Raw genomic sequence first — 13645 nt, forward strand, 5'->3', positions numbered from 1 at the left:
ACCCACAAACCCAGAAACTATCCTAGTCACAACTGAACAAACTTTTTATATAGTTTCATATAGGTTTTTTTTTCTAATCAATGATTCATTTTAAATCTTTGTCGGGCAACAAAGTAAAACTGAACCTGGTTTGGAGATCCACTTATTTCTCATCTTTAATTTTAAGAATATTGCTGGCTCTTCTGATTTTGTTTTTCCATACTCATGACAGAAAGACAGTTCCCTGTTTGCTTTCTCATCTTCTTTGTAACCTGAAATTATGATTTACTACAGAGATTTCCTTTCTTTTCACTCTTCTCACCCTTCAAACTACTCTGGTATCAGAATTTATCAGTATTTCAGTAAAATATCTGTACAAATAACAAGAGATATTATTACAAGATAGCTCCAAAAATACAGTGAGTAACTGTATACAAATAAAAAGAGTTTTCAGTAAAGAAAATCATGATTACCCCATTGAAATGCAGCCAACACAGTGCCCGTAGTCTTATGAAAGAGGTAATAGAAACAAAAAAATTATGATTTCTTCCTGAAATGGTTTCATAAAAGAATCTTGGCAAGGAGGGAGTGGTTGTTTTGACAACTTATAAAAACTCATTTCTCTTGCCTTTCTCTTCTTTAATTGTGGGGATGGCTAAAGGAACATTTCAATTTTTGACACATTATTTGGCAATTCCATGGGCTGAGCATGTTCTGCAGCTCCAGCACATCACATGGCCTTGTATGTAAAGAAATAACAGTAATATTCTTGGCAGGAACTGGATTTTGCCAGGAGTTTTAGGAGAAAGGCCCATTCTTTATTACTGGGGCCACACAGGTTAGAAACAATGTGTTCAACTTAAACAGAATACAAGAAAATTACCACCTAAAAAAAAAAAAAATTATTTTAATTTGGCTATATGCTTCTGGGCCTGATCCAAAGCGCCATAAACTGAATAGAAAAACTCCTGCAGACTTCAATTAGCTTTACATCATGCCCAATAATGAATGTAATCATTTATTCAAGTTGTTAATTGGTGGCTAGATTGATATAATTCATAATAATCACATCTCTAACAACCTTTGCCTAGAAGGGTTTCACCTTACACTGCAGATGTCACTAAAGCTGAGAGAATTGTTCCAGTAACTTTGGATAAAAGAACATTTTTTCCCCTGCATTTATTTTGTGTGCGCTCATATTTCACATGACTCACCTCTGACTGTTCCATAAAAAAAATGGAACTGAATTTCATCCCATTGGACTCTGCCCACCCATCCAACCATTCTAGGTCTCCCTGCAGAGCCCTCCTGCCCTCCAGCAGATGGACACACGCTCCAGCTCAGGGTCATCTGCACATTCACTAGTGAAAGCCTCAGTCCTCTCAGATGCTCCAAAGGGTGTTGGAGAAATGCATCTGGCTCCATGGGCCATGGCTGCCTTGCCCCAAGTGATCCTGCAGAGTTTAGTGAGAGCAGAAACCCATTAAACCCCAGAGAGGTGCTGGCTGACAGGCAGAGCTGAAGCAGCAGCAAAGCTCTTCTCAGCTAATGCTGGCTCTCAAAAGGGCACAAAAATTAATCAATTCACTCACACAGATGTGCCAAGAGAGGAGACCACTGCTCCTTTTAGGATTTCACTGCCTCCCAGCTGGAGAGAAGAATCCACTGCTCCTTTTAGGATTTCACTGCCTCCCAGCTGGAGAGAAGAATCCACTGCTCCTTTTAGGATTTCACTGCCTCCCAGCTGGAGAGAAGAATCCAATGCTCCTGTTGGGCTTGCACTGCCCTCCAACTGGAGAGAAAAAGCCACTGCTCCTGTGCTGCCTCCCAGTTGGAGCCACTTGACCCCTGGCCTATGCTCATTATACACCGTCCATTTAATGAACACAGGTCAGAGTCCATTTTTAAAACCAGCCCCTTGGTACTGGAGCTTATGTTGTGACCTGCTTAAAACGTAAATGGATGAGATTTGTTTTCCTCTTTAAGATTCCCACAGTGTTAATTCTCCTAAAATGTCTTTAGGAGTATTTTTCTTCCTGGAAAAATGACAAGTGTCTATTATAACAAATCCTCACCAAGCTAGAGGTGAAATGAAGTTTACATTTTCTCTTTGTGTGCAAATGTAGTGACAAGACATTCCATGTGAGAGATGATGTGACAGCACATCCCAGTTTCCATTTGCTCTGGAATCTCATGTTTCAGTAGCTGTGGCAGCTTCAAAGGGATTCAAACTGAGTGATCCCAGGAAAGGGCAAAGAGGTATTTCACAAAGGAGCCCTGACAACTAATGCAAGATGATGCTGCAAACTGCTGTGTTCAGCTGTGTCCCAAAGCTCTCAAAAACAAATGGGAAACTACTCCATGAAGGAAAAAAGCACCTTACAAAATTCACCTGAGTGATTTCCCACTGTCTCCTAACATGTTACAGAGGAGAGAGGTTACAGAAAGCTTGAAGCAAATAGGAATCATTACTATGTGAGACATGAGGCCTGTGCTCCACCTTATAACTGCTTAATTTCCTTTTGTATGTCTGGGAATGAAGGAAAGTTGATTGTTCTTTCATTAAATACTGCATGATAATCAGACAGCTAGAGCCAATCTGGTGTAAGAAAACATCAGAGCATGATTTTTCTCCCACAGTAAGCAGTTTTTCATCTGGCAGGGAGGAAACCTGTGCTTTCCAGAAGGTTCACGAGATCATGTATCTCCTGGCAAGATGGGAACTACTCAGATCTGGGAATATAACCTTAGTGACTCTTTCATGGTCAACAAAACCTTGAGCTTCTTCCTTTTTCTGTTCTGTCACCCCAAAAATTCCATATGGGAGATCTCAGAAGGGCTAATTCTTTCTTCTTACCATGCAAAACACAGTTGTTACTAGAGCACTAGTGCAGAACTAGGTGGTTCCTCACCACATGATCCTGTTGCACTGCAGGGGAAAGCAAAAAGCACTGCTCCATCCCTGGGCAGATGTGCCATCCTTCTTGACAGCACATCTATTTTCCAAGAAATACTCCATTTTTGTAGCTGGCTTTCTATGTAGGGGCAGAAGGAAAACCCTACATATTCAGGCACAGTCACAGCATTTTCTTAAACGTCACTTTTTTGACTTGCATGTAAAGAAATAGCCTAATAAAATTAATAATAATAATAATAACGAAAATGCCACACAACCAAAACTATGTGGAGATGGACCAAACAAGACTTTGTACTTCTTATGGCTTTTCCATGGTAGGAGAGATTAGAAAAGTCACTGAGCAGCAGAGACAAAGCTCCAGCTATAATTCATTACCACTGAAAGGTACTACAGTGATGAGCACAGCCATTCACTCTCTCAAGACAGAGCAGAACAGCACTTCAAAAGGAGGGAAGAGGGGAAAAAAAAAGAAATTAAATCCCTCAAAAATAGCAAACAAAAAAGCCCTCAAACCAACAGAAAGAAACGACTAAATTGCAAGTCAAAAATAGGACCGTGGCTCGAAAAAACCCAAAGCAAACATTTTTGGCTGGTCAGAGCACAAAAAGTAGCAATATCACTTAAACATACAGCAATTTAATGAATCTCCTCTCCTGCAAGCAGTCTAACAGATGCTTAAAATGAACTGCATCGCTGCTACAACATGTCTGTATTGATGCAATTTGCTCTCTGATTTCTATATAAACAAGTTATTTTATCTGCTACAGAGCTTTCTTTGGTTTTTCAGTACTATGAGCTTAGCCTAGGTACTGGCATGTAAGCTTTCTTGAAGTAGTATTTTTTATCAGATAAGTCAAATATGAAAAGGGGGAACTTGGTGACCTAGAACAGTCTCAAAAGCACCATTCTGGATTAAGATAGGGCCACTTAGGGTGGGGGAAGCAGAAGATGCTAATCCCACCCCATAAGGAAAGGGCTGTAAAGCCATGAACACTCCACTGACAGCCTTTGGATTTCATATTTGTGAAGCTGGAACATTCCCATCATGCAGCAGCTCTCTCTCTGCTCCCTTTCCTTCGTCCAAGAAAAATTAAAAAAAAATTCATTTTCCTGCTCAGACTGGGCCAAATGCCTGGATGCTGTAAGTGAGCCCCCAGGTGAGCTGGTGGCAGTGAGCAGCAGGTACTTACTGCAGTTCTCTGCCCTTTTGTTCCTGTGGATCACTGTCTTTTGGCTGGGGGTGCTGAACAGGCTGCTCCAGTTGACAGTGTGGTAGTAGCACAAATTGCTGTTGTCTGTGATGTAGATGTTGCCAGCACTGATTTGCTTCAAGGACTGGAACTGCAGGGAGGTGATGCCTTGTTGCTTTAGGATGAGCAAGGAAAGGCCACTGGGATGAGGACAAAAGTGAGAGAGAATAGGAATTAGCTTCATAAGGAACAACTTATTTTATCTGCTAGGGAGTTACCAACTGGAATTAGTTCCAAGTGTCCAGATGATCTTTCTAGAAAAACTGAGAATTGGTCAGAAAACTTTTATTTTGTGATAACACAAATATTTTGTGAGTCAACATCCAGTTCTACTGGCTAGGAAATGATGAATCCTGTCAGGAGTGAGATACCAGAAGCTGTGATGCCCATAGCACTAGGCCAAGTAAGTCAGCAGAACTCCTCAACCAGTTTCATATCATCCATTAACAGTTTTTTTTTTGAGATAATGTGCTGTTAGGAAAACTGAATAAAATTAAGATTTTTCTTTCAACAGCATTAATACTATGATACTTTATTATAATAATGATATTATTAATACTATGATAGTGTATATGCTAAGAAGAATATATTAAAACATCTTCTGTCAGGCATAAAATTAATGTTATTTCAAGTAATACAGGAAGCAATTGTTATTTTCATTGATTTTTTTCCCAGCCCACTTTCTACATTTCATTTTTCTTTGGTTGTAAGATGTGGTTATCACCTTTCTTCATCAAAGGAACAGTAAATGATTGTCTGCACAACACGAAAATGACTGCACATATTTTATGCCTGAAGATTAGTGAATACAATATCAGTTTCTGGGCATCCTTTAAGTTATTGTATTTTAATGATGATAATTGCTTTCCAGCTGTTCCAAATAAAAAATGCTGCCTTGGAAAAGAGTTTAGGGCTGTAATTCAACCTCAAGGTTTCACTGCTTTCACATTCTGCTCAGGTTGCTGTTTAAGATGCCAGCAGAATCCCGTGCCTGATTTACTCCATCTCCAAAGTGGGAATCCAGGGGGTGCTGTATAATTGCTCAGGTACCTCCTTGTGCTTCCCCCAGCATTTCTCACCATGCTTTCTTCTCATCAAACCAATTTCTCCATCCGAGTTTCCACACAGAAATATGAAACATGTCTGGCAAAAATGGCACTATAGGGCTCACAAACACCTCACCTGCAAGATGCCTCAGTGATTTCAGTGTTCTTCCACCTTTTACCTGTTCTTAAAACCACTTTGTTGTTTGGGCACATGAGCCTGCATGCCGAATCACAACCATATAAACTCCTAATAATGAGGCTAAGTTTTATTATTCATTCCTTTTAAACTATGTTTCTTCACAAGGTATTTTAAACCATAAATGTTAAGTGCCAGTCAATGATAAAATAGCTACAGCCATGAACCAAGACTAGTTTTTTTAAATAATTATGTTGAGAAGGTATGACCCATTATAAACAACTGATTAGCAAAGATACACATATAATGAACACCTTGGTAATGGAGGAAAAAAATATTTATATGTTGCATTCTCTGCTAGTGAACAATCACAGAACACTAATAAAAAATTATTCCACCAACAGAGCAGTAAAGTACCTTACCTATAGAGAGCTCTCCCGCCAATGGTAACCAAGTTAGAAAACACCCTGAAGTCTGTCATATTCTCAGGCCATGACTGTATGTTCAAATACCCTGAGGAAAAAAAAGGCAAACACGTGAATACAAATTATTTCAGCCATGTGTGAGCTAGGACAGGCTTAGCCTATAAAGGAAAGACAGTGCCAGCTTGAGGAAAAGCAATAAATAAGGAAAGTTGCAGACCCTCAGGCTGCTCACCACCATCTCCACCAAAAAAGAGAAGGAAAACTTGTCCTGATTTCCAAGGTGAGGGCTGTTCACTCTCTGCTCAAGTTGTGCTGTGCTGCCCAAACCTCTAGAGAGGGCAGTTCCCCAGGACTCTGCCCCAGCACTGGGCTGAAATGCAGTACACATAATTGCAAACAGGGGTAATTCCACTTCAGCTGCAAGGCTGAGACTGTCAATTACTGTATTTAGGAATAACAAACAACATTCACCCAGGTGCCAGATTATTTTTGATATTAATTGGAAAGAGATTAAGAGTTTACTTTCATTTTTAATCCCATCGGTTTGCTGAAATTCACAACTTTTCAGAGGTGTAGCATGCTGAGCCTACACAGCTACAAACAAGCTGTGGTGCTTGTTTTGGTATTTTGGTGGGGTTTTCTGTGCATGAAACAGAACATTTTTTGCATTTCCCTACCTCTACATAATCAAGAAACCAAATGAGAATTCAGAGGTGTAGTATCTCCCTCCTTGTCCCCCACATGGTAAAACAAGAAAACAAAGTACTGAGTACCCAGTTCTATGACCCCATTGAAAAGTCACAAAAAATAGGACACACCACTCACCACCACATTATATATATGTCTTTAAATTACAAAAGTTAACTTGCAGCAGCATCTTCTGTTACACCAAGGGAATGAACTGTAAAAGCAGACTAGAACTTTCAAATGCCTTCAGGTGAAGGAAATGGTTTCCTACATTTCAGCACCATTTTCCTCACATTTCCCTTGCAACACTTGTCCTACTTTGCTAACAGGGGACCAAGATCCTTTGTCCACTTAGCATCTACCATAATGGGCATCCTGTGCTCAAAGGACAACACAGTTGTGAAAATCAACTGATAATGAAGTTTTCTGTATTAAGCTTTCATAAAAATGACAGCATGATGAGCTTAATGAAACAAAGTACCTTGTGTTCTTCAGAAAACCCAACACATGACAACTGTAAGTGCAAAGTGAGAATGAATTCGTTAATTAATACAGATTATAGGAGATCAGAAGCGTGTTACCTGTTATCTCTCTCACTGTTTGGAAGATATTTAATTTCTCTGGATTGATGGCAGCGATCGTGTGATACGGGTCTCTGAAAGATTCAAATCACACAATGTGACACTCTAAATAAGAAAAGATCAGGTTCTCAAAGCCATTCCATGCAGGAAACAGCATTAAGGTGCTCCAAACTTTGCTCGTATGAGGATATGCACCAAGCTTCAGCCTGTTGTTCCTGCAGATCTGTCGAACTTCTTCCACCTCACCTTGAAGGAATGTAAAGGCTCAACCCATTCATGTTTTAGCAAATACTTATGCTCTGGAAAACTAAGGAATTCTAAACAACCATGAGTCCCCTTCCAAAAGGAAAGATGAATTTTCAGTGTTTTTTCCCAGGAATATATACCAGGAATAACAAATCTGCTCCTAAAAGGAGTGACAAGCTCTAAGCAAAATTAAGCTAAAAGCATGCCCACGGTTCCTGACACATGGCATTTAAAGGGCACACTTCTTAGAAGGTGTGGAACAAGGAACCTCTAAAAGTATGGATCCTTGTCAAGCTAGTTTGTCAATGAGAAATTAAATAACCTCCAAGAATTAAAATTTTAAACTTAGATATGTCATAGTACAAAAAGATGAAGCTGACCTCGATTTTGAGAGTGACACCATTTAGTAAATATGTTACTTTCCTCCCCTATTTAAAAAGTCAACCAGAAGCTTAAAGCAAACCAAAATTCCTCTGCAATGGCATGTTACGGTATTTCTAGTGTGTTTTAACAAACCTGTGAGGTGACACACTGATGGGGTCACCTCTAACCACCCTGAGCAGCAAGAAAAGGAGTTCTAGAACGTTAACAAAAAAGCCCAGTGGGCCACAGAGGCATCAAACACATTTTAACAATGTGGAGCTCTCAGAAAACTAAATAACAAGTGTTGACTACCTAACACAAACACAGCACTTTGCTTTCAAATTGCATTACCATCAAAAAAAGGAAAAACCCTTGCCTGCAATAAACATGAAGCAGCTGAATTTCACCTCTAAATTCTGAAGATAAAATAGCTTTAAAGATGCAGATATAAACCCCTTAAAGAGCAAAACACCTGCTGTTTTATCAACATATAAAACTATAGAATAGTGTATATCTTAATGACTTTAAATAGATATGCATAAAACATTCATAATTATATGTATATTTACATAAATTATAACAAATTCACAAATACTGGAAGTTTATGTGTTCAGAAAATAACTAGGCTACAGAACCACAGGATCAAAAAATAGGACAGGATCAACTTCAGCAGCACAGTTTCCAATGGAAACTAACAACAAATTGTGCATCTTTCATGAAAATTATTTTCTGCCACCACCAAAAGTCTTCCAAGTCCCCAGAGAACCAGACTTTAAGTCCCTAAAACACTAAAAAGTCATACTCTAAAATTTGCAGTTCACTGTGAATACATGAATTTATGACAGAAGTGAAGTAAAACTTGGAGAGGAAATAAGTAAGATTGTTGTTTCTCTATACTGTCCATTTATATAACAAACTACTTGTGTAGTTGGTGTAATTTTTTAAATTTCCCTTTCATATTGCTGCTTTGCAAAATGTAATTGAAATTTCAACTAAAAAAGCTGTTCCAGAAGTCTAGCTATTTTCTTTCATTCTCAAATCTTCTCTTCTTTTAACCTCTACGAGTGTAATCCATGCTGTAGAAAAATTTAGTGTTGCAGAACTCAGTGCCCTCATACTTCAGGCTTGCTGAGGTGAGTGTTCTTCATCAAGAATGAGGCACAAAGTGCTATACAGTTTCAACATTACATGTCCTACTCTTCTGTAAAATAGAACAGAATATTTTTACTTTCTGCTTATAGTCCAAATTTAGCTATTTTTCAGACAAGTACAATTTTATTCAAGGTTGGGTTTGGTTCTTTTAATTTGACAGATTATTAAATGAGCTAATATAATTTTTCCTGCAAAAGCAGTGCTCCTACTCAAAGTTAAATTTCATTTAATGCACTGGATTAATCCACACAAGATTGCACATGGGCTCTAGTTCCTTGTCTTGCATTTACTTGATTTTTTCCTGTCCTGTGAGATTTAACAGGTTTCCATCCAGCCTCTTTAGTAGTCATTTGGCCAGAGCAGAGCCATGTGACCCTCTGAGGTTTTTCAGAACCTATTACAATGAGTAAAATTTAAACCAAAATACTGGATTTTTACACCAGTGAATTCTGTGTGCCTCTGCAACTGAAACTTGAATAGATTCCTCAAAACTGATGGACAGGAGGGCAGATTTTGTGCATGTGTGTGTACTGGCAGCCACCCAGACAGTGACAAGATATGCTAAGAGAGGCTGCCTCTCTGCATATTATTATTGCATATTATATTCTGCATATTGTTCTTCTGGCCATACAAAATTTAAACAAACTCATGGAAGGTAACTTCCTTTTCTCCCTTCTATTGTCTGATCAGCCTTTATTGGAAGTCAGTATTGAGGACCTCATAAAGTAACCAGAGAATCATGGCTGTCTTTTCTCTTTTTAGTGCAAACAATTAATCCACCCTTTCTTTTCCTAGAGGTTGAATCTTAAGAATCAAGGCAATGGTTTTCTTCACAATGGAAGGCAGAAAACTAATTTATCCTGGATCTGCTATTGCATAAAAGAAGCCTGCAGCCATGATTAAGAGATGGATGCAACTGCTTTCAGCTGGCACCACGCCATAACATTTTGTCACTTACCCATGAATCCCAGTGACAAGGAAGATAAGGTTGCCATTGATCTTGGTACAGTTTACAAACTTGTCAATGTTGCTGGAATCCACTGTCTGAGCCGACACCAAACTGCCCGTCCCAATGCCATCACATGCTGCCAAAACAAGGAGCTTGTGTAAAGAACTGGAAAACAATTCCTGGATCAGAAGACGTTGGCCTTACAGACATGAGTCTTCATCTCATTCAGCAGAAAGGTATTCAAGCAGCATCCTGAACCCATATTCCCAAAGCAGCACTTTAATTTAAACCAAACATGAGCTACAGCACCTGCCACAGCACCCTGGCACACAGGTGAAGGTATTTCACATGGCACATAAGGGTGAGTATCAACCACACAAAATCCCAGCACACAAAATCCCACTCAGCTCAGCCTTGCCATTTCTTGGTGCAGTATACACTACAGAAACTGAGGGGCCCTAACATTGCTATATTTTAAAATATAAAACCTAACACAGCTTTTATATTTTTCAGATTCTGTGATGCTTTAGTGTGTAGTTCTGAAATTTTAGGGGTTGGTGAGCTCTCTTCACAGAGTAGGGAGACAAAACAATTCCTTCTCTAGCTGGGGACTTATAAAAGTGAGAGACCCCGTGACCAGTTGTCCATTTTGTGACCATTTTGGTTCATCTTGGGTGTAGCCCTGGCTGGGCTCTTGTGCTGCCCAAGGTGGATCCATTGAGGCCTTTTAATAAATCCCTGCTTTATTCTTTAACTCTGTCTCATCTCTGTTCTAGGCAAGCCTATACAAGGCACCACTGAGGTCCCCGTCTCAGGTAGATTTGTGGACATGGATCAATGCCATAAGACCCTTTAAAAGGTTGTATAAGTACTTTTTATTTATCAGCTCAATCAGCAAGTTTGGTACCTGGAGAAACAGGCAACCAGTGAGGAAACATCTCTGTGTAGCCTGCTTGTGTAATTTAGCTGCATTTTCTGGGACACGGGATCATCCAGAAACAAATCCCTCATGACTTCAACCACATAATGCATTCTGTCTGACTGGGCTCCTCTAATGACAACTACCAGCAGAAGCTTTTACAAACATGTGATAACTTTCCTCCTGAGAAATTAAGGAATTCCATACCTGTGTTTTCATGCATAAAACTATCTATTCAACAACAATAAAAATTATTTTTCACAGTTAAGCCAGATGTGGCTTCCATTAGGACTGAGAAGTGGCATAGGCCCATGTAGGAAAACCTATGATGCTTTGCACCACAGAGTTTCAAGCAGGGAGCAGAAAGTCTCCTTGCTGGAGTCTAGAACAGCAAAGTAACCTACAGATTTTAGTCTCCTCAACAAACCATCACTGGTCTGTGTTTGAGATACTGAGAAAGGAGGTAGAAGATTCTGGGAAAGCCGAGACAGAGCAAGGAAATGGAAACTGATGTTGTATTAACAAATGTGAGACATCCCAGACATTGAAGTCAGGGATTTTTGTAGGGCCCTCTTTGGAATGACAAAAGGACAATGCTCAAACACCTCCAGGAAATACTTGCCATTAAAATAACACAACGAAGAAATCTTTCAGATTTTTCTAAAACCAACAGAGAGATCCCCTTAATTTGTATCTAATAAAAAGTAATTGGTTTGGTTATATTGCCATTACAACTTAATAAATTTTCACTCTATTGTATGTGCTTGACACACAACCTACATAGCTCAAACTTTTGTGGGTGTTCAAAGGCTATTCATATTCTACAACACACTCATGAAGGGCAATTCATGCCAAAATAACACCCTGTGTAGACTACTTTCAAGCAGATTTATACTGAACCACTGCCTACCTTTAGGACAAATGTCAGTGCAGGGCTTGCACATCTTAATTCCATTTTCTTCAACCTCCATCTTGGAGCTCGGACATGCCCGGACACAAGAGCTGGAATCTACCACAAAGTTGTCTGAAAAGAAAAAGGAGATGTTGGCAGCAAATTAATATAAGTTGGAATGTGTTTTTGAACTCTGTGTCAATACCTATGGTTACCTTAGAACCTTCCCAGTGACATTAATGTTCAAAGTTCTGTGTTTTCAGAAGTGTATAAGCAAATTAGGCACATTATCAGCGACTCATAAAAATCCATGAGTTGTCAGGCCTGATCCCTCTTTCTTCCCCTTTTGGCTTTATTATTACTTGCAGGGGGGATAAAAAAAGTTAGATTAATTGGAAAGAAATAAAGCAAGATGGTCTGTCCTGTCTTTTTAATGCACACAATATACATCTGGGATAAAACAGTGCACAGGACAATGACAATTATTTCAATTTTTTTCCCTGTAAAACAACAGCCAAAGGTAATATAGACGGTCCCTACTTAACTAAATGCTTAATACTGATAAGAAAGGAAAAAAAAAAAGGTAAGTGTCCAATGAAGTATTTGGGCAAATAATTACATCTCTTGTAGTGCATGATAGGAGGTTCTTAACAAACCAATGTTGCTTCAACAAACCCACCACTATTACAGGCAGAACTATGCCCTGGGAGTCACAGCCCCTGGCTGCTGTCAGTCCTTCACAGCGATTCAAAACTGGGATTTTGGGTTGGGTTGAATTATGGCTCCATTTAATATAGATCACCCATCCTTCTTACATGTAATTTATGGATAAAGTAATTAATATACAACTGCAAACCTTCATGGAATGAAAGGGAGAGCAAGAACACTATCTCCTTTATTATTCTTTCCAATTAAACCAGCAGATTCAAAGACTGTGCAAGTGATGACCCTGTAATTTTTTCAGTTTCTTGTCATCATCTGGCTGGTATCTCAGAAGCATGTGGGTTTTACATGCATGGGATTCTTCTTTTTTTAACTCCCTCTTCCCCTCTAATTTTACTCTGGAGTTTTAAGACTGCATTCCTATCAGTATTACAACTGTATTCCTCATTGGGACAGAACTGCTCAGGGTAACTTTTTGTCATATCATCATTACTCCAGTTGGGGACATGAAAGGATTTGGTTCCAAGTGTGGGCGGTGGACTGTTATTTTTCCGAAACAAAAATTCATACCCTTTTACAATCCCGCTATTTTAACTACTTATTTCCACAATTTTGGAATTTACAAATACTGATCTAAAGCATGAATGCAACAAGCAGTTAACCACGAAAACAGAAACCACCTTTCTTTAGGAAAATCACAATAGGATCCTTGGGAACTGCCAGCAGCACAGAATGTCGCTGCCTTTAGCCATCACCTGAGTTATTACAGGCTGCAAGCACATGTGAGTGATTGTGCTCTGCACTCTCATTCTCTCCCTGATTTTAAGGCTGCTGAGATGCAGTGCAGCTCCCCATGGCTGCAGGAGGAGGCAGATATCAGGACAGGCAGCAGAGCACTCACGCGGGCACTTCTTGACGCAGAAAGCCCCGTAGGTGTACTTGGCGTTGTGATTGTGCTCCAGCTGGAAGGTGGTGGGGTTGTACACAAAGGTCTGAGGGCACTGTGTGACACAGGCACCACTGTCATTGAAATTCATGCAGGCCTGCAAAACAAGGGAGTAAGAATAATATGGAATTAAATCATACAGCTGCTTTAGGGTTTTGTGGGTTTTTTTGGTGTGAAAAATGGCCTTGATTGTTCAGACTTGCTGTGGCAGTGAGGAATGTGGTACAGAGCTCTCAAACATTCATTTTGGCTACTTGGATTTTTTGCTAGGATCTTGGCAAATACGTGACTTTTTTAATTAGGCAGTTTGGTGAGCCCCTTTAATTAGCAACAGTTGCCTGTTACAACACTTCCTACAAAACCAAAACAACGCCGTAATTTGTTTCATAACTACTCACAATCAACCAATTCTCGACTTGATAGGGCATTCTAAAACTGCCAAGAGTGAGCAGCTATTTATCACCATCTAAGCAAATGCTAATGACTTTTTCAGA

At 39.5% G+C, this 13645-nt stretch overlaps 1 protein-coding gene across 4 annotated transcripts in view; it reads right to left on the reverse strand.

Annotated features, from left to right (window-relative positions):
• ERBB4 (erb-b2 receptor tyrosine kinase 4) overlaps positions 1 to 13645 on the reverse strand; it is a 587866-nt gene that overhangs the window by 152887 nt on the left and 421334 nt on the right. For all 4 annotated transcript variants that reach the window (XM_041717639.2, XM_030278010.4, XM_041717640.2 and 1 more), the window contains exons 7-12: positions 13107 to 13248; positions 11561 to 11674; positions 9741 to 9867; positions 7022 to 7095; positions 5751 to 5841; positions 4087 to 4286 (exon numbers count right to left, since the gene is read on the reverse strand). In XM_041717639.2, the coding sequence (XP_041573573.2) occupies positions 4087 to 4286; positions 5751 to 5841; positions 7022 to 7095; positions 9741 to 9867; positions 11561 to 11674; positions 13107 to 13248 (748 nt within the window). The remainder of the gene's footprint in view (positions 1 to 4086; positions 4287 to 5750; positions 5842 to 7021; positions 7096 to 9740; positions 9868 to 11560; positions 11675 to 13106; positions 13249 to 13645) is intronic.

The sequence above is a fragment of the Taeniopygia guttata genome, chromosome 7 (assembly GCF_048771995.1).
Source record: "Taeniopygia guttata chromosome 7, bTaeGut7.mat, whole genome shotgun sequence".
NCBI lineage: Eukaryota > Metazoa > Chordata > Aves > Passeriformes > Estrildidae > Taeniopygia > Taeniopygia guttata.